The 22,644-nt window shown below is 36.7% G+C and overlaps 1 protein-coding gene across 9 annotated transcripts in view; it reads left to right on the top strand.

The window, feature by feature from the left end:
* The first annotated feature begins 10,730 nt into the window (after positions 1–10,730).
* The window catches only part of arhgap44a (Rho GTPase activating protein 44a), a 93,140-nt gene continuing 81,226 nt past the window's right edge, over positions 10,731–22,644 (top strand). For all 9 annotated transcript variants that reach the window (XM_073814050.1, XM_073814056.1, XM_073814057.1 and 6 more), the window contains exon 1: positions 10,731–10,990. In XM_073814050.1, the coding sequence (XP_073670151.1) occupies positions 10,938–10,990 (53 nt within the window). In that variant the 5' untranslated portion in view covers positions 10,731–10,937. The remainder of the gene's footprint in view (positions 10,991–22,644) is intronic.

Raw genomic sequence — 22,644 nt, forward strand, 5'->3', positions numbered from 1 at the left:
ATGAATAATAATTACCCTCATTATGTTTATTACATAATCCAAACCTCAAAACACTTGGAATATTGCATGAACTATTTTTATTTTCATTAACAATGCTTTTTCCAAAGCGACTTTCAGTGTACTATAAGGTATACATTGTTTTATCAGTATGCCTGTTTCCTGGGTTCAAACCTATGACCTTTTTATAATACATGTATACTGTAGTGCTTATGTGTTTAGGACGTCAACAGTCACAGTTTGTTTTTATTGCATGGAAATGAACAATATTCAAACATTTCCTTTCGCTTGTCTTATGAAAAAGCCTTTCACAGGTTTAAAAAATAAAATAAAATAAATGGCAACCCTTCGTTTAGCCAAAAAGAAACAGGGATTCATGTAGTGGAAAAACAACGGAATCACTTCATCAATCTTTCATTTGTCCGTTGTAAACACCTCTTTAATCTGTCAACCAAAAAGCTTTAGATGTCTGGCACCCATCACTGGTACCATGGTAAATCTGCTCTCAAACTGACTTATGTGGTTTAATGAATAGTCTCAGTTAATGTTGTCATTAATTGACCAAAGAAAGAAAGCTTTTACCCAGGTTATCATTTGCTCCACTGTGTCAACACGGTGGAAATTTCTTTTCCAGGACAGCTGCTCGATGCCAATGTTTTACACTTAAAGTTATCTGTATCCACACATTAAAACACGCACGCATGCACACACATGCACACATGCACACACACACACATTTTGGTTTCCATGTTTTGTGGGGACATTCCATAGACGTAATGCATTTTATACTGTAAAAACTTTATATTACATTCCCTTCCCCTAACCCCAACCATCACAGAAAAGTTTCTGCTACCTTAGATTTTTTTAATAAACATCATTCTGTTTCATTTATAAGCTTGTTTCCTCATGGGGATGTCCCCACAAGGTCACAAAAATACTGGTATTCCCATCTTTGTGGGGACAATTGGTCCCTACAACGTGATAATTACCAGGTACACACACACACACACACACATTTGTATAACTATATTTGTGAGAACACTTACAGGCGTAATGCAATTCTTACAGCAAAATCAATCAAAGGAAATATATTCACATTGCACTGAAATAAAAATTGTTTTTGTTATGAACCTATAACATAGGTTTAAAAAGGTTCAATTAAATATAGTTTCAACTTCAAAAATATCCTTTATAAAATTAACCTGCATTTAGCCATATATTTAAAATATATTTTTGTAAATAATAATTTTTTCATATGGAATGTAAAATTAGAAATGTATTTGCTTACCCTTGAAATACCTTTTGAAATATATGTCGATATATGAAGGTTAAAATGAAATATATTTCCAAATTCAAAAATATATTCATTTGAGCATTACTTTTTACAAAATGTATTTAGCAGACTGATCTCAAGGAAAGTTGTGTTATAGTCACACAAAATTTGATACATTAATTAGCGTCCAAGGCACGAAATTCAGCTTTTTCTTTTTTTTTTTTTTGAGCACAAATATTTTTTCGTGACACTCGCACAAATTTCTATAAATAGTCGTAAGTGTCCGTGGCACAACTTTCTTTTTGTTTTTTATTTTATGTATTGTTTTTTCCTAGTTTTTTCCTATTTTCTTACCATTGTCGCTTGGGGTTGGGGTTAGGACTTTCTGTTTCATTTTTAGACATCCTAACCCAAACCTCAAATTTAACCCCAAGCGACAATGATTTAAAAAAAAAAAAAACGAGAAAACAATACATAAAATGACACAAAAAACAAGTCGTGCCACAGATTTATAGAAATTCGAGTGTCACGAAAAAGACATTGATGCTCAAGGCATGAAAAAGCTGAATTTCGTGCCACGGACACAAATAAATTGATGAAATTTTGCATGACTATAACACAACTTTTCGCGAGATCATGTTGGTCCTCACTTTTCTCTCTTTGTTCTCACTTACAGTTTTTTACAATCACTTTGCTACTATTTTCAGAACCTTGATGTCATTTTTCACAACTCTAGATACAAAACTCAAAACGGTAATCACTTGTAACACAGGCTGTCTAGTGTTCAAAACATTGCATTGTGCGTTCACATCTTTAAAGACATCTTGCACTTGCACAATCATTGTTTCAAAACACAAATTTACTGTGAAATACCATGGAAACATAACTATAGATCACCCACACACAAGCAACTGATAGTTTCACTAAGTCATTGTTTGTACAATCATTAAGTATTGTAGAACAAAATTGGTGATACAGATTTCATTATGGTACATGTAGAGCAAATACATATCTGTAAAAGTTCTGCAGTAGTAGAGAGAATACGACAGACACATTGGAATCATTGAACAAAGTTTGTAATGTATTGATGAAAACACTACAGTACAATCACAACATAGGTCACATCATTTCACAATCTGCACTCAATCATCAGTAACAAGTTGGCAGAATTGGACAAGCAATTACAAGGGCCTGCATCTATACAGTACAGTGATAATTGGTTCATGCTCCATGCTTATTGGTTACAATGAACCTCATTATCTTGAAACTTTCATGATTTTCAGTAAACATGGAAGATTCTTTGTCTGTTTCCATACAACTATTACGAATAATGCAACAGTTACTTATCATTTTGGGCAGTTGTATTGATTGATAGTTAGATCATTGTAAGAAAATGAATAGACACTTATTTGAAATGTGATGTGTGAATAGCCTTTTGAAACAGTAGTACTTTGATGTTAAGTTGTGTCATATTGAACATGTGATTTTGGTTGAATGAACAAATGATCCAAGTTTTATGTGTATTGTATCCAAGCAATTGAGAAAAGAGTTAAGAGTTTTGAAAAATGTGCATTTTGATCTTTGGTTGTGAGTTTTGTGTCTAGAGTTGTGAAAAATGACATCAAGGTTCTGAAAATAGTAGCAAAGTGATTGTAAAAAACTGTAAATGGTCTTACAAAAAATTGGTTCAATAAGGCTCACAAATATAGCTGTACTTGTGCACACACGCGCTCACCATTGGTCATTCCTCTTCAGATATTTGTTAGACACTGCTAGTTAAGAAGATGTAAAGCTGCATGGGTGGGCTTGCCTAAGGACAGTAGCTGTCAAATACAGACTAACTTTGAAAGACCAAGACTGCTTTAAATTGCTTCAAATGAGGTCTGAGAGGTAAAGGTGTCAAACCTAAGATAAAACCTGTAACAGACAAATACAGAGTTAATGCAACATCCCTCAGGTTAAGTGTTTCATTGCACTGCAGTAAACCAATTTAGCAATTAACCCAAAAGATAACATTTGTTGATATAACACAAGCAGGTTCTTTACTGTAATACACATTGTCCTGCTTAAAGGGAACATATCATGAAAATCTGACTTTTCCATGTGCTGTAATTGGGTCCCCAGTGCTTCTATCAACCTAGAAAATTAAAAAAATATATTCAGAGATATCATCCAGTATTGACTGTCAAAATTTGGAGTAAAAATGTCAAAAACATAAAGCGACAGCAGGTCATCTCTACATCCAGTTATGTAGTTATAGTTATCATCATAGTGTTAACACCTCATAACTTGACCATACTGAACAGGAGTGCAATGAAAGGGATTTGTTTAGGCAAACTTTTTTTCTTCCCCACAGACAGAGCAGCAGTGTTCACTGTGAGCAGACAAAGCTGTAAAGAGCGTCTGGGGTCACGCTAAGAGCAGCACTACCTTATCAAGTCCATCACCTTGCCCTGCATTTAGCTGTGGAGATAGCCATCCTTTTCTGTCACCCATGCCTTCTAGAAACAACATTTCCAGTTTGGACTTGCAAATTTGTAGTCTTAATAATGTCGCAGTGTTTTCATTAGCCATGGTGTGAGGGATAGTTATGGCTCCAGAGCTCTTTAAAGACTAGCTAAAAGTGTTGTCTGTCCTAGCCCAGTCTCCAAGAGCATTTTAATCCTTTTAGTCTTGTTTGAAGACATGTGCCATGCACAAACAGGTTGGTAATAATATGTTTTGCTTCTAACAGTAGCAGTGATAGATGTTAGAAGCACACTGCTAATAACGTTTCTTAACTGGTGGTAAAGACACAACTTCAAACACAACTCCTTCACAATAGGTGGTAAGATGACACCCTTTGTGAAGAAGTTTGTGCATGTGTTGTATGAACCCCCCTCTCGTGCAGACAGTGGGAGTGTCCAACTGCAGGTCATGACCTATGGACTTGATATCTTTAACAACAACTGTGCCTGTTAGCTACAGTTAGCTTTGTTCTTAACTAGCGCTAACAGAAACTAAAAGGCTATCAGATGACAACATTTCAATCAGAAAAAGCTACATCATACATGAAGTGATTTATCTTTGAAAACACAGGGACTTGATTAAAAAGCAGCTCACCTTCAAAGTCCTGCTCTGACCGTGCTCCTGTATAGCTCAGTGGTAGAGCATTGCATTAGCAGCGCAAAAGGTCATAGGTTCAAACCCAAAAACACACATGGTGATGAAAATGCATATCTTGTTAAGCACAAGTCTCTTTGAATGAAAGCGTATAGTAAATGACAGTAGTAGTATTAGTTGGAATTTCCAATTTCCGACTTGGAAAGGTGTAACAAAACACATTTTAAAGGTGCAATCTGGGCCTTTTAGAAGGATCTCTTGACAGAAATGCAATATAATATACCTGAATATATTATCAGTGGTACCTTACAAAATAAAATGTATTTTTTATTATCTTAGAATGAGCCGTTTTCATCTACATACACTGCAGGTCTCCTTACATGGAAGTCGCTGTAATGTTTCTACAGTAGTGTTCTGCAGAGCGTGTTTCGTTAATACGTTATCTCAGACGATGACATGTTTGTCCTGTGGCGGCTAGCAGCTTCACTATGCGTTTCGAGATGTGGACTCATATTGTGGACTCAAGTCCCATATTGCACCTTTATAGTCAATCTTAGAAATATTTGAAGTAATACTGAAATTTTCATTAATATTGACCTTTAATTGCAAACTCTGCAAATCTGAGCTCCATATTGTTAAAGGTCACATAACACACGCTGTTGCTGCTAATCTCATGCTAATCTTGAGTACCTATTGAGTATTATTACATCCTTCATATCTCCAAAGAGTCTTTAGTTTTATCAGGTTTTAAAAAGCCAGATCAGCTGTACCGATTCTTTCAGAATAAACTCAACCCCCTGAAAGCGCACCGCGGGCTGAGCGAGTCACTAGCAAGCAACACACACAAAACATTATCCCACTATCTCTGGATAACTAATGATACACTACATTTTTGTGTGAATTTACCTTTTACGCACTTACACGCCAATTGCCAACAAAACACAGACATTTGATGCAATTTTACTTACCGCCTGCGACTCATGACCCAGCTGGGACCTCCCCATTTCAATGAAATCCAGCGTTAAACAAACACATAAGCTCCTCTGCTACCCCGGATAAACAAATTATATCCATTGTTTCCATAAGGCTGGAAAGCTGAACAAGCTTAAATTTCCCTCACTAACAACAACACACTTCTTGGGCGATGTTGATTTCGTGTCAGCTCTTGGTTGGTGTGAGTGTGCAGTTTTCCAGTCAAAGTGCCCATATAAGGAATTCCACTGTACTTCCTGCCTATAAAAGAAATAAAATAAGATTGTTGCATATGAATAAAAAAATCCTGAAACTTGTACGAACACTGGTGAAGTGCATTCGAGAGAGTAAAGGTATACCTTTTTCCGCCTGCGGCTTTTGTAGTGGAGTGTCCTGTCGAAATATTTTCATGCACATGCGCTGTTGTACGCGCACTGCAGACGACCGCGGACCCTCATGATGACAAAAATGACGTCATGCGGACTGCGTGCATACGCAGACGTCCCTAGTATACTTTCGGCTTAATATTCTGTAACACGTCCAACTGCTTTTTAGACAGTTTGCCTATGTTTAACATGAGGTCCAACTCTTAAACAGTGTTAACTCTTTCCCCGCCATTGACGTGTTAACTCGTCAATTAAGAAAAAACACTTCCCTGCCAATGACGTTTTTTTCCGGCTTTCCACAATACCACTATTATCCACCAGGTGTTTTTTACGACTTATAAAACCTAGAAGTATCGCTCTAGGGCAAACAACTGTATGTCCGTGTCAGTTTGGAGGATCGTTCTGTGTCTGATTTCTATCAAAAGTCCTTCACAAAATTGAAATTATCTTTTTGCTCAAAATTTGGTGTTTTTGAAGAAACCTATGTTTGAGAGGTGATAAAAAGATAAGTAATGAAGGTAGGATGAAAGTTTTTCTTTTTTTGAAAGCAGAAGGTCAGTTCTTTCATTTGATATATTGTTTATATATTTTAAGAAGAACATTTTCTGGAAGGCATTAAACTTTTGAGAAAAATACTGGTGCTGGCTGGCAACTAAAAAAAAAAAAAAAAAAAAAACGCAGGCGGGGAAAATCATTTGTATGATTACTGGGCCTTTTTTCAGGAAAAATAGGCAGGAGATCTCATCATAGGATTAACAATTGTTTTAAAAGATATTTCATCTGTAATTTGTATTTCTACTGTATAATAATAAAACCTGTTAAAGGCACATTTTAACCTTACAGGAATTTGTACAGAAAATTTTACGAGTTGGTCTGAATTCATATGAAATAAATTGCACAAAAACATAAAATAACATGAAAATAAAACAATAATGATACCCCACCCTTTACTTTGGTCATTTGAATTCATATGGATTAGCCACTTTGTATAAAGTAAGTATTAGTGGTCGCTCATGACGGCTCATCCGAGGGGCGCTAATTCAAAATAAGTGTTCGTGGGTCATGTGTGTTGCTTGCGTTTTCAAAATATGTGTTTGTTGCGTCATGTGAACCATGTGCATCACGTGTTTTGTCAAAAAAAGTGCCTGCTGCACACGCGTCAAAACCGTTTATGATAAAAGAGCGCTCACGTTCACAAAATACACGCAAGACACTCCATTAACAGTAAACTTTGATTACGCATGAGATTATGTGAGTATCTGGCAAACGCGAGCGTCTCTTTTATCATAAACCCTTTAGACGCATCTGAAGCAGGCACTTATTTTGACAAAACACGTGATGCACACAGGATCTAATGCGCAGAACACATATTTTGAAAAAAGGAACCACACATATGATACATACATGTTGTGACGAACTTCGCATCGAGCGCCCTCGAATAACCAATAATAACCACCAAAACAAATGTAATATTTTTATCATCATTTTCCAAACATCAAGATAGTGGAAGGCTCTTATTAATGCGAATCAGAGATTTCCGACCTGAAACAGGAACATAACACAACCATTTGAACTGAACACATCATTAGTACTGGCAACCGCAAGGGTCAGGGGTAACAAAGGTTATGAACTTTGGGCAAATAGCTTTATTAGCTCAATAAAGGTCTACCTTAAGTCAATTAGTCACCATCTGGCTACAGACACAACATGATTTTTAAGAGAGTATGATTAGGTTAGTATTTTTCCATGCAATGCATGAATAAAAACATGATAAGAGCATGAGCTACATGCTTTCTATCATAAGAGATATGCAGTATGCTCTTTCTCCTTTGACCTTTCACATTCCTGACTCTTCTCAGTATGACAAAAGCATGATGAAGAGGTTTTCAGGAGGAAATTTAGAGGCAGGGGTCTTTTTGGGGAATACAGATGCTTGGGACCCCCTTTCATATTGATTTAAAGTAGTCAGGAGAGGCTCAAAAACGACTTGTTGCGGATGTGTGGTTCCTGCGCACTAGAAGATCCATCAGCTTTTGGATGTGATTAACATTTGACTCCACACTAATAAAAATGGATGGCAGTTTTGGGGTCAGAGGTTCGAGATCAAGGCTTAGAAGATCTCCTCTCAATTTCCAAAGATCCAGATTAATGGGGCCCTTGTGATAGGGGCGGAGAACGGCTATTTTTCAGTATCACTTACAGAACGAGGCCTCTGAACCAGGCCTCAGTGCACCGCTCACCTGTTGCCCCATTAACTACTAATGGACTGAACAACAGAGTTTGGTTGTGGGGTGCCAAACATTTGAGGTCAGGCTGCTCCGGAGTAATGTATACTGTATACTGTAAGTGGTTTTGGATTAAAAGCATCTGCTAAATAAAAAAACAATAGGAAGCGTCAGATGTGTGAATCACAGTATTCTCAGGGCCTGTAATGCTGTTAGAATGAGACCATATGCGAACCCGTCATCATCATCACTATTTCAACACCTCCCTATCATCTATTTTTACACACACATTTGGCACAGAATTGTTGTCGTTCTCATTATCTCTAACATCTTTGGATTTTTCCTGTCATGCCCTCTTTTCTTTAGTGCCGTGGTTCTCAAACTGGAGGGCGTGAGATGGTGCCAGGGGTGCCCCAGTTTTATGACATTTTTTAAAATACATTAGTTCTGCATACATTCTGTGCAATAAATCCTCAGAAAAATAACCAACAGCGCTACATTGCATCATTTAATATGTGTTGTTAAATTCAAAATCATGTATTTTCTTTGGGAGATGCATGAAGGGATGCATCTTACCAAGTGGGATGCCAAAAAGTGTGAGAACCACTGCTTTAGGGGATGCACAGCTTTATAAATGATTAAATGTACTTTAAGGATCTTGTAATTTCTTGTCAGTTTATTGGGGTATTATTAAATAATTAAATGACTGCATATTTCTCACTGTTAGTTTCTCATGACCCTGTGAACTATGATGACATAATTAGCGTAATTCAATAAGTCTACACTTACACACTTGTGCACTTCTGAAGTCTGAATATTAAAGAGGAACTATGGTTTGATTCAGGATTTTACATTCCCTTTGGTGTGTAAGTGTGTATTAGTACATGTTAACAATATGCAAAAGGTACAAACCCCAAAGTAAACGATTATGCTAGTTATTGTCTCCAACGTAAATCTCTTTTCTTGGACTACAAACACACGGATTGTTGGCAACAGTTTACTTCCTGGGATTGGTGATGTAATAAAAAACAACATTAATTCCTCCCGTTTGGACTCACAGCCTGTAAGTTAACTCCTGTTAGCATTGCATTGTGACCGAATCTTTTAAACATGGTAAGTAGCGTCGCATTTTCTGCTGATGTCAGAGGTATTCAGGCCAATCACAACGTACAGATTAGCTGGCCAATCAGGGACACAGCGCTTTTCAAATCGATGAGTTTTGTACAAAATCTGTATGTTTCAGGAAGACAGGGAAATCTGGAGTTACAAAAATGTATGGTGTGTGGAAGATAATGTGTTTTTTTAACCATAAACCACGCGAACACATTAAATAACAAAATAACCTTGTTTTATCAGGAAAATATGTGCACTTTAAAACTTGGGGAAAAGATGCCACCTATTGGAGAGGCATATAAAGTCATTTTAAATTTGTATAACATATTTTCCATCACACATATTTTCTCAATCTCAGCATAACATTTTCCGTATTTATTGATAGTTTATTGCCATATTTCTATTTTTTAAAAATCTTTTCACAAACTTTTTCAAACCAAAATAGACAAAACGGCACAACAAAGGTGCTTACAAGCAGTTAAAGTCATCTCCCAGCTCCTGAACCATTGATTTGAAATAATCCAAGGACACCAGATTTCGCAATTTCAGTCTTGACTAAAGAAAATTCCAGTTAGACGGAGCTGCATACAAGAAGGCCTTTATTGTTCCCAAATTAGTTCTGGCAAAGCCATAAGATCGAAGAGAATATTCACAAATTTATTTATAGGTAACAACCCTAAAATGGATTTATAAATGATTAAATAAAAAGCAATGCTTTTTTCTTCTAATGGAAGAAGGCCAACCAACTATGTTATTCAAAGTGCAATGATGAGTTAATGGATTACGTATGTAAATCTATTTATAATAATAAATGCATTACTGTTTAAATTGTATTCATAATATGAAAATAGCCTACCGTCATATGTTGTCATTATCATAAACTGGATAGATGATGACATAAACTGGATAAACTAGTCAAATGTTCAGACACTTTAACTTCAAAGTTTCATAGTTCATATTTCTTTTTAGTTTCATTTACTAATGTGCTTAAATGTTAGATGTGTCCAAACTTTTCACTGGTATTGATTTAGATCACTAAAAACTAAATGAATCTTACAATAAAAGGACAATAATTCATAAGTGATTGTCGTGAGGCTCTAATAGCCACAGGATGGCAGTGTTTTCTTAGTTAAGGCCTCTATACTAAATAAACTGTACTAACTAAACTGACTTGCTCAGCTCACATAACCTAATAGAAAATAAAAACATGAGGTTTTTTACATTTTTAAATTTTATATTTTTTTAATTCCATCCAGTGTGCTACGTAGGCAATTACATGCAAATTGCATAATCGAACCTCCCACTTACAAAAATAAATACTACAGTATACGTTACAATTACTGTATCATCTACCGACAAAAAACAATAAAAACATGGAACAGAAATAATAATAATAAAAGTAATAGGCTACTTTCAATAATAATAAACTATTATTTCTGGACAAACGGTTTTTTACCGTTGCATTTGGTTGAAATTGTTTTTGTGCGTATCGTTTTAAGAAACGTACATTTCTTACAGTGTGGCAGGAACCCTTTAAACTGCCCGCAGACCTTTTGAAAACCATTTCACCCAAATATCTTCACAAGACTCGCGTAAAACTACACTTCCCATAATGCACCGCGCTCGCGTCGTTCCGCTGCTGTCACTCTGCCGATGCGAGAATCGCCCAGCAGCATCTCGAGTAGTCGAGCGCAGCGAAAAAATGCATTGAAATACGCATCTTAGGACATTTCCATCCTTTTTCTGTCTGCCATGAGGGCGTGTGATAGGAATAATGTGGATGTTCGCACCGGAGCACGGGCCTTTATTTTGAGAGAAATGAGGATTGTTTTGCGCTTGAGGTCTTAACGCTGAAAATATATATTTAAAATGAAGAAGCAATTCAATCGGATGCGACAGCTCGCCAACCAGACCGTTGGCAGGTGAGCGCTGCGATCCTAATTTTGCTCATTTTACGGTTAGACGAAGTTTATTTGGTGTTTATTCATGTATTTATATTTTTCAGACAGTGAAAGTTTGAATGGGAAATCACCCCTAATTTCTGAAACAGCTGCTGGCGTTCTTCCATTCAAACTTTTAACTGTTTTGTAAATCTGTTAACGTATATTTGCATGCGCATCTCTTGGTCCAAAACGTCATCTTGACTGCGCAATGCATCTTAAAATAGTATTATGCGTTATCACGTGCATGCAATATTATGCATTGTAATAAATGATTGGTCCGAGGCTGTGCATGCGTTTTCCATGCGTGTCTTTTGCGTAACGGGTTCACTGCGGAGGCAGATCCTCGAGCGCAGTGCCCCTCGGAGGTTCCCCAATGCACTCGTACTACACCCCTTTACACAAGCCTGACGGATGCAGATATGAAAGCTTTATGTTGCATTGCTGTATCGGCTCACATTGGTTTGAATAATGCGTGTGTGTGGCAAGTCTCCAGCGTTATCTGAGGTAGATAGATGGATTGTTGCGGATGAGTGGAAATAGAGAGAGGCGCAATGTTTTCATCACCGATCTGTAGAAAACAAGGAGGAGTTGGGTGCAGTACATCAGCACTATGTGTCACTTATGAAGAAGGTCATCATTGCCTCAGCGTGGCATCAAATTTCTTTGCATGCAAGACATATGATGCAATATATTTTGAATTGCAAAAAAGTTTCAAGAGACATCAATTCTGGCATTCTCAATTCTTTATTTAATTGTATTTAGTCAAGCATCTCTGCATGGCTTATTCTGTTTACTCTGGATTGGTTGTGCATGACCTTTAACATGCCCTGTTTATTTGTTACAATCCCCACCTATCTCTACACCTGGCAAGGAGTGCAGCTTGTCATGCACGAGGACCAGAAGGTGTGCTCTGCTATCGGTCAGCTCCATGCTGGGAGATTATGTCAGTTTTGTGGGTCATCATCTCAAATGAGCGAGTGCATTCTCTTCAGGCGATTTAAAGTCAGGGATGGGTTTCTTCAATTTGCCACTGGCTGGCATCAGCCTGGCACTAACAAATGGCAGCTCCGGTTCCTCCGACCCAGCTCTAGCTTTGCTCAGGGCATCATGTTTTGTGTGTTTGTTTGTGTGTAAGCCCTGCATTAGTATTCCCCACCTTTCCTCAGTAATGTCCAGGGAACACTGGTAGAGCGGCCCGTTGTGGCATGCTGTCTGTAACAGCGCAGTAATCAGAAACAACATGTTTCCTAAACAGCACAGTGTCCTGGCTCATTAATAATATGTTCAGGGGCAGAAAGAGGCACGCTGGACTGACGTTTGGAAAATAGATTTTTATGTTTATGTCATGTACTATCACAAGTACAAACAAATTTCTTAATATAAGCTGTAAATTGCATACTGTTTTCTTAAACTCTGTTTTTTGACCTTGATAGACTTGTAATGCAGTGTTAGAGATCACCTATGGCTCTTTAAGTCACTGTTCTGCAATAACCTTTGTATCTCTGCTTTTTAACTGCTTTAGGGGACCATTTAAATAGGAAGTTATACCGGCTTAGGGGAAGTGATTTATGATGCTTTTATAATTACTTTGTAATTACACAGTAGTTACTAAGATTCCATTCATTCCCAGTCAAGTTTGGCCCAGGACCCCTGCCTGATCCCATTTAGATTCATAACATAGCAAGCAGCTTAACATGCATGTGTTTTGTATTACAAATATCTCATAAGTGATATGATGTGTCACACTGGTAAATAATATATCATATTATAAGTAGTGCTGGGCAAAGAATAATCGCATACAAAAAAGTTATTTTTTGCATAATATACAAGTGTGTGCTGTGTGTAGTTATTATTTATATGTAAATACACACACATTCATGTATCTATTTAAGAAACATTTATATATATATATATATATATATATATATATATATATATATATATATATATATATATATATATATACACTCACCTAAAGGATTATTAGGAACACCTGTTCAATTTCTCATTAATGCAATTATCTGATCAACCAATCATATGGCAGTTGCTTCAATGCATTTAGGGGTGTGGTCCTGGTCAAGACAATCTCTTGAACTCCAACCTGCATGTCAGAATGGAAAAGAAAGGTGATTTAAGCAATTTTGAGCATGGCATGGTTGTTGCCAAACTCAGTTACTGGGATTTTTACGCACAACCATTTCTAGGGTTTACAAAGAATGGTGTGAAAAGGGAAAAACATCCAGTATGCGGCAGTCCTGTGGGCAAAAATGTCTTGTTGATGCTAGAGGTCAGAGGAGAATGGGCCAACTGATTCAAGCTGATAGAAGACTTTGACCGAAATAACCACTTGTTACAACCGAGGTATGCAGCAAAGCAATTGTGAAGCCACAACTCGCATAACCTTTGAGGCGGATGGGCTACAACATCAGAAGACCTTACAGGGTACCACTCATCTCCACTACAAACGGGAAAAAGAGGCTACAATTTGCATGAGCTCACCAAAATTGGACAGTTGAAGACTGGAAAAATGCTGCCTGGTCTGATGAGTCTCGATTTCTGTTGAGACATTCAGATGGTAGAGTCAGAATTTGTAAATCCAGCATGCCATCAGAACATAAATCCATCATGCCTTGTTACCACTGTGCAGGCTGCTGCTGGTGGTGTAATGGTGTGGGGGATGTTTTCTTGGCACACTTTAGGCCGCTTAGTGCCAATTGGGCATTGTTTAAATGCCATAGCCTACCTGAGCATTGTTTCTGACCATGTCCAAGCCTTTATGACCACCATGTACCCATCCTCTGATGGCTACTTCCCGCAGGATAATGCACCATGTCACAAAGCTCGAATCATTTCAAATTGGTTTCTTGAACATGACAATGAGTTCACTGTACTAAAATGGCCCCCACAGTCACCAGATCTCAACCCAATAGAGCATCTTTAGGATGTGGTGGAATGGGAGCTTTGTGCCCTGGATGTGCATCCCACAAATCTCCATCAACTGCAAGATGCTATCCTATCAATATGGGCCAACATTTTTAAAGAATGCCTTCAGCACCTTGTTGAATCAATGCCACGTTGAATTAAGGCAGTTCTGAAGGCGAAAGTGGGTCAAACACAGTATTAGTATGGTGTTCCTAATAATCCTTTAGGTCAGAGTATATATATATATATATATATATATATATATATATATATATATATATATATATATAAATATAAATATATATATATATATATATATATATATATATATATATATATATATATATATATAAATTATTCTGAAATAATGTACTTTTATTTTGTATGCGATTAACAGGGTTCCCGCGGGGTCTTAAAAAGCCTTAAAAGCATTGAATTTATGAATTTGGAAATAATACCTTAAAAAGACTTAAAAAAGTCTTAAATTTTGATGTCTTGGTCTTAAAAATTGTGCTGTATGTAACTTCTCCATATTGTATTTTTCCTTAAAAGTTTCTTTGTCAACCACATTTTGATTAAATCAGGGATGCAAACACATCGCTTTTCGGCGCCTGCGGCTTTTCATTATTAATGGCATTTTGGTTGCGAGCACATCGTGTCTCTCCCGATGAGTCTGCTGTTTCTCTATGAATTGGGTGCGACATGAAGCGAGTTCAGCGTCACATGTTTCTGAACTTGAGCAGAGTTGTATGCATAGAGGTTTTCACGGAGGACCGGGTCCGATTAACAGTATGTGTAAAACCCGAGGCGATCGGAAAACGGCTGTGATCAGAGTCAGTCAGCGCTAAAGTTCACGTGCAGTTTCAAGCTGCGTGCCTCCATTTCTATTGCGATAACTACTGGCTTGGTTTGAAAGTCACGACCACGCGCTGCAGTTTCTTTCTCCGTCCCTTTGTTTAATAATATTATTATTAATGAACCATCTTTTTATATCTAAAAAGTTTGCTCAAAGATCACAGAGATAGTAGCAAAAAAGAAATGTGAATGTCAAGCCCATTGCACGAGCAAAGCTCAAGCTGACTCTAGATATAAAAAACGCAAAGCTCTAATATAAAGTCACCAAACACTGGGACAGCAAGTAGACTTTTGAATCTAAAATAATAAGTGGATAAAGCTCTTTTAATCTGCAAGAGAGGAATTGAAAGAGGCACTTTTACTGCTTCTGCTCTATCTAAAAAGGAAAGAAAACTACATAAACTATAACACACCAATTACATTTATAATCTCTAGACCTGCACTTTCTATCATTAATATACTATACATATTATTGTATTCAAAAGAGTTTGATAAAAGGGGTCATCTACACAAGTATTGCTTGATATGTCAGTGCAAAAACAGTAAAGTGTTTTGTGATGCTTTGACAAACATTGTCAGCTTTGTTCATTTATGATTGGGTTTATTAAATATAATGTGAAATTAATATAAATTAATGGAAGGCCCTGGTTACGTTGCAGGAGGTGGCCAGGAAGAAGGAGTAAAGCAAGAAGAAGTGCTAGATAGTTCATTAAGAGTTTTGGTTTAACATAAAAAATAAAGTTGAATATTCAAAATTAATGTCGGCATCTTTTGATTTTCGAATTTCATTTTACTCTATATACCTAGTTTGGTAGGGATGGCAGGGGTCGGTGGCAATGTAGCCTAAGTATCTGGATATTTGCCTGGGTGCGAGGACTTAGATTACCTTTCTCTTTTTGAACATACATGTGTTTGCATCTCTGTTTGTTTAATAACGTAGTATAAATAAAGAGTGGCGGATCCAATAATTGAGAACCCAACACAGTCCCGGGTCACAGTACAAAATATTGCGAACACGTGATGCCTTCAGTAAATGAAGATCACCACAACCATAGACTGCAACACAACACAGCAACAGGCAAAGGAGAAGCGGGAAAAATCAAAGAAAATCTCAGAAATTCCTTAACAACTTAACATTGTTTGGCAAACTTTCTTGTGGCCTACTGAAATTTTTTTTTCACACCTGCTTGGCTTATCATCTTTTTACCCATTTCACATCGGAAAAATAAATGAACACAAGTTCAAGGATTTTAGTTTTTCTTTGCTGGTAGGGACGTGAAATGGGTATTAATTTTTTATATAAATGGTCTTAAAAAGGTCTTAAAAAGACTTGAATTTAACTTGAAGAAACCTGTAGGAACCCTGGATTAATTGCGATTAATCTTTACCCAGCACTAATTATAGGCAAATTTATATACAGTACATGTATAATGTATACTATAGTACTAAAGATTTATAGAGTTTAGCTGACTATTCAACAATAAATTAATTATATTAAATAAATATGTAGTAATGTCTTTACAATAGTTGTTAACATTAGTGCATTAGCATTACATTAGTGCAAATGCATTGGCTAACATGAAATATCAATAAACAAAATAGCTTTTTACCATTTATTATTCTTTGTATAAATGTTTTATTCATTTTAGTTCAGAGTGCATTAACTTATGTTAAAGCAACACTATGTAGTTTTTTTACCTTTAAATAATGTCTCTAAAATTATTTCAGTGATAGAACATCTTTTTACTGGACAAATTGTACTGTTGCTGCAACCTGAGCAGCCTCCTAGCTGCTACAAGCACACTCTGAAAGTGGCGGTGGAGGGTAGGAAACACAGCCCCGCCCCTCCCCCTGCCTGCAGAAGAGTGTCTGATACCAGGCACTGTTGTGCTTTTCAACCACATGAGGGAGCTGTAAGTCATTTTTACATGGAAACTACATAGTGTTGCTTTAACAGTTACAAGTTTGGTAAACGTATTAGTAAATTCTTAAATTAAGATGAACTAATATTAAAGGTATAACGAAGGATTTTCTTTTTCAAGTCTCAGTTTATTTATAAAGCACGATTAAAAACAACTCCAGTTGACCAATGTGCTGCACAACGATATAATGACTAATTAAATTTCCGGGTGGATCATCAAGACCATTGGTCATCCTAGTTGTCAATCATTCTGGTGATTTTTTTTTTGTAAAGCCATCGTACGCGCTCGTCCCTAGGTTCGCTTTCTGCACATGCAAACTTTCAGGTGGATATGTGTGGTGAGCAGTGGCGGCTGGTGCTAAAAAAATTTGGGGGGGGGGGACGTACAAACTTGAAATTAAACTTTTACTGTAGTGTTGCAGGGCTGTAAATAGGCATTCATAAGGTGATTAATATAATTACTGCTTAGCTAAAATGCTGAAAATGTTACTGTTGAAGTCAACTAAAGCATGAAATAAATGTACTATGAATGTGTAAATCTGAATTTAATGTGGGTTTATTATCAGTAATGAACTAATCAAGGTACAGTAATCATTCACACACACATCAGAGTTTGCGTTAGACTTAAAAAAATACCATCATAGTCAATTATCCGTCATTTCATGTTTTAATGATGATAATTGTTTTCATCTACCTGTTCATTTCAACTTACAAGAAGAGCATTCCAGTTCAAATGTGTCTATTTATTTGTGAAGAGAACAAATAAACAGAGTCTGTGCGTCACTTTACATGTTTAACATCACATGAAGCAGATTAATGAATACATTTTTCACACAGTGACAGACAGCCGAGGCGATAAAACACACAAACTTTGTGCTGAAAAATCGTGTAAAAATCTGAATTGAATTAAACACTGTGTATCTGAAACCATCTTGTGTTATAAAGGCATGGAGGCAGATAAATGCACTCTTGTCATTAGATTTTGTGTTTTTACCTCAGATAGATGACGTCTTACAGTTTTTGTTCTGGGATTGATCTCGTGCATTACACTTCGGTTAACGCGATCTGACACACACGCATGCGAACACACACACAGTAAAGTTGCCTTATTACAGACCAGTATGTTGCAACAAAGATATCTGAGCATCATGTCCACGCAAAGGCAGCTCAACTGGGGCACAAAATATCACGCAGTATATGACACAGACTTTCAAACAGCAAACAGGGAAAACAATAAATATGACTTACATAGCATCCAGCTAACGTTAGCCAACTCTGTTTGCCATAAGTGCTGGAGAAGCACACAGTGTAAACTCAAGCACGATCACTTCTTACTGCTCAATCTGGTCCAAGCTCCTTAATCCTTTATTTATTCTTCAACTAAAAGTCTTGTAAAGGGTGATTTTGTAAGCATAAAATCATATTTTCTTTCATCTCAAGCTCAAGATATTTCACCTGCTTTCACACATCAGTACTGTAGCTAGCAATTACATGGGAATCTGCAACACAGTTATGAGACTCTGAGAACGATGAAACAAAATTTATTTGCTTACAACATAAGTGGGATGATTTGGGGCACGCAGTCCTGCGCCCCAGGGCGGATTCGAAACCAGCCAATTAGAGCTTAGCCTCAGGTCACATGTTTTTACCCTTTTTACTGACCTACATAGACACTCATTAGGGCTGCGCCCCAGACCCACAAACATGACAACAAACTCAGTTTAGATTTTTTTTTTAAATAATTGATAACATGACAAAGTAAAATAGTACAACTAAATGATTTGTATTTTGTATAAATTTGCCCTATTGACCAGCCACCACTGGTGGTGAGCTACTGTTTCAGCCATTCATTGAAGCTTGCGTTTTCACCATGTTTTTTCAAAATGTCTGAGGGTCGCAAGAGAAAAATTTTCTACAAATTTTATGACAAGAAGAAAAAGGCCTCTGAAGAAAGAAACAAGACGAGAGTGTTTTTGGGAGAATATTTCACATGCTGGCATGCGCTAAAAGCACAGGTTGGGCTTCCCACTGATGCCTCAGTCGTGAAGTTTCTAATCAACAGGAAAGGTTTGTCATGATACTTGGAGAAATCTATTTAAAATCACTGCTAGGAAAAGTTGAGGTAAGCTATGATTAGCGATGCTAGCCCTGGCACAAGTCACGAACCACGCAGACACAGTAAACATCTCAATGTATGAGCCATGCCAACAGCAACTAGTAAACAGAGCGTGCATGTGAAAAACTTTTTTTTTTAAGTGGAAAGGGCGGTTCTTTTCTAAAATTCGTGAAAATCTTCCGCTATACCTTTAATAAATACTCTAATGTTTACAAAAAACCTTATTATATAGCATTTTTAAAGCATCACATTTAATTTTTTATTTAGTGTAAGATCATTAAACTCCTCTCTCTCGAAATGAGTTATGGGTAATATGTAAGGAAAAATTGACGACGGGCCGTTGAATTATTATAAAATATTGCACACCCAAGTTGGTAATGTGGCACGAATTGGACCAGAGTCAATTCTGCTTATACAGTAACACGGTTCCACAAACATTGTTCTGGTGATTATATTAAGACATTTGATAGGTCGCGTTTGCATACCTGTGGAACATTAAAGGTGTGCATGAATCTGCACTTCGAATTTCACCAACAGTACAGTACTTGAAGGTTATATAAATACCACAATTTGGGACATACTAATACTAATTCTACATTTAAATGTTTTTGACATATAATATGGGAGGCAGGGTATGTTTCCTCTAGCTCACTGTGATAAAAATGACTACCCCCTGTAATACCCCCTGTATAGTATCTCACAGGCCAGTATCTGTTTTTATTCTCACCTTGTTCCCATTGCTGCTATATTTACAGTCTTCTCCTACATGTTTTTTTTTTTTTTGGCAGTAGGTATGTGTAAGGGTTTTTGGTGGGATTGTGCACTGCCTGTGCTGTTTTTTTTGTCTCAGGAAGTAAAGCAGCCTATGCCTCCTCTTAGAAATGTCAGCTTGTTTTTACTGGACGCAGTACCTAAGTGCTTATACTGAAGTTGCGAGTATATTTCACCGTCAGCAGAGAGGAGGGTAACGTTGTATGTGTTGATTAATGGCCCATGCGTTATAAATGCCGTATGCTCACGCGGCAGGGAGTGCCACACGTTGCAGGGGAATCCTTTTTATTAAGACCATCAAAAGCTTTAGTCACTTCATATTTGTTGCCTCAGTGAGCCTCAGTCTTACAGGAGTGCTTTATGTTAATGAAGTTCTTATTGATGTTTACTGTGACTGTTTAAAGATGGATTAGTCATTTTCTCTAAGTTTCCTGCAGGTATAGCCAGTGCCCTCCCTGTATCAAGCAGATGTTGCTTATTAAAATGTCAGTCTGTCTATCCATGCAGTCTTTCATCTATTCATCGATCTTTTTGAGGTGTCAAGAGTAATTTGAGGGTATAATGTCTTCCTAAAAACACATAAGAAAATAACTGACAATTCAAATGTATGCAAGACAAATACATACACTATAAAAATGCTGGGTTGTTTGTTTTAACCCAAGTCTTGGTATATATTGGACAGAACACAATGGCCCTCATTTATCATTCTTGCGCAGAAACGGGCGTATATGTTGGCGTAAGATTATGCTTACACTCCTCTCACCGCCTGATTTATGAAGCTGTGCGCACCTCTGAAATTCAGGTGTAAGCAATATCTGCACTTCATAAATGCCGCGGCTGAAAACGATCGTCATTAGAATAACACACCCATATAAATTCAAGTCTCCACCTCACCCACGCCCTCATTTTACGACATTGACACATGGAAGACGGCAAAGACGAGAAACCAGGGAAGTGGAAAGAAACAAAATTTTTTATTTGGGAGTTTAAAGAGCGGGATTAAAGACACATTAATGATTGCATGACGTTTTGTAATATTTGTATTATTATTTTTTATTATTAAAGACGCTTCATTGATATTTAGAAGAATAATTATTTATTATTATTATTATTATTTACTGTTGCCTACATCTAAATTATATGTCTGCTTAATGGTTCGGTTAAGTTTTTTTTAAATCATATTTTAAAATGATGTAGTAACTTTTGTAGTGTGTTTTTCTGTATTTACATACAGTTGTTTGTTAGCTAAGATCCAGTTTGATACGGAGCTCCGGATTTAATTCAAATTAACAATTTGTTTCCACGACATCCACATGTTTAACTAGGCTAATTCATAATTTGAAGTAATAATAATTGTAATAGTAATTACAAAATATTATAATAATTAATTCCAAGGAACAAACTGTTGAATATTGGGAACGAATTTTATATTTATGGCCATACTTTAGACTAAATAAGAAAAATAAGTGTCCATAATGTAGCATAAAAGATAATTCGTAGCCATGATTTTGTCCGCTTGTCGTCATGATCGGATTTATGGCTCCATTCAACACAAGCATTTTACCTTACCTCATCTGTATTTATTTATCATCGAATAGTATGTAACTAGCTTACCTTTTGATGCATTATTACCATGTTTTCGTAGCACATCCTTGTGCTTTCTTGTAATGTGCCGCTTCAGATTCCAGGATGAATATTTGCTAACTTTTACAGTCTCTCCGCACTTCCTTTCAATGTTTTCTTCCAGTCTAATCTTAACTTTGATTTTTACTTTACATTTATGTATAAGGCTTGAATTCCATAACTTATTGTAGACGTTTTTACAGATTCTCGTACTAGCAAATTATTAAAGGGCGTTCTGGGTTCAACGAGCGGTGCTGAACGAGCGGACTTTTTAGAGAGGCGCTTTGATGGTAATATTACCGCACCGCTCAATGCTCCGCTCTGCTCACATGCTTTGCCCTGAAACCCAGTAGCAGTTTTAACATAAAGTGGCATGGCATCTTACGCACAGAAGCCACTGGCACGTGCCACTATGTTTAGTGGCACTTCCGGTTTCCATTGGCTCGTACCAGTGGCTCGTCGAGTGGCACTTCCGGTGTCCAGTGGCTTATGCCACTTTTTAGTGGCTCGTCGAGTGGCACTTCCGATGGCCAGTGGCTCATACCACTCCGTTTGGTTGCTTGTACACTGACACATGTCAGTAAAACTTAGGTCTGTTTGATTGAGGCATGTGGCACTGATAGTCACCGATCGATCATTACAGATTCGAGCGTAACTTACGCGTGCTGCTGCTATGTTCATTTAATTGTGACACAATGATTTTGTGTGTCCTTTCTGACTCTGATGTTTCAGGTAACCGAATGCGTAAATTGAGTCGAGAGATAAATATATCATATTGACGCTCATTCATAAAGGAATTGTATGATCACAATATTTAAAATGGAAATGCATAATATGCAAAGTGTTTTCATTTAATAAAGCACAGTATTTGTCTGAGCCATGGTCGTGTGAACATTGTGCCTTTTCTTAATATTTAATCAGTTTTTGTAAATCTTTTTTTTAAAGTAGTATGCCTAATTTAATTGAGTCTACTAGATACCCTTTAAATGAAAGACAAGATCGAAGAAAAAACTGACTCCTCCTTAAAGCATACTGTCGGCAACATTTAGATCCAATGAAATGCATGAAATAAAGGAAAAAACTGTGTTTGATTTAATCGTTTGTAAAGTGTATTGCTAAGTGCTTTGTAAATCTGTTTTGCTTTGAAATAATCCAACAATTTATTTAAAATAATTACCATCTCATAAATGTTGTGAAATAATAATTTGTTCAAACCCTTATTTCTTATAGACAACAATCTATATAGACTATATAAAATGTAATTTTGAAGGGCACGTGACGTATCTGCACTGTCAACATCGTGTAAATATCAAGTTGTAAAAAAAAAAAATATCAAGTTGTAAAATATGTAATAGGACATTGTTTTTAAACATAAACATGGTTAGACTGACACCTACTGTTTTGGCGTGCATGTGTGTAAATGCG

This window comes from Paramisgurnus dabryanus, chromosome 3 (assembly GCF_030506205.2).
Source record: "Paramisgurnus dabryanus chromosome 3, PD_genome_1.1, whole genome shotgun sequence".
Lineage (NCBI taxonomy): Eukaryota > Metazoa > Chordata > Actinopteri > Cypriniformes > Cobitidae > Paramisgurnus > Paramisgurnus dabryanus.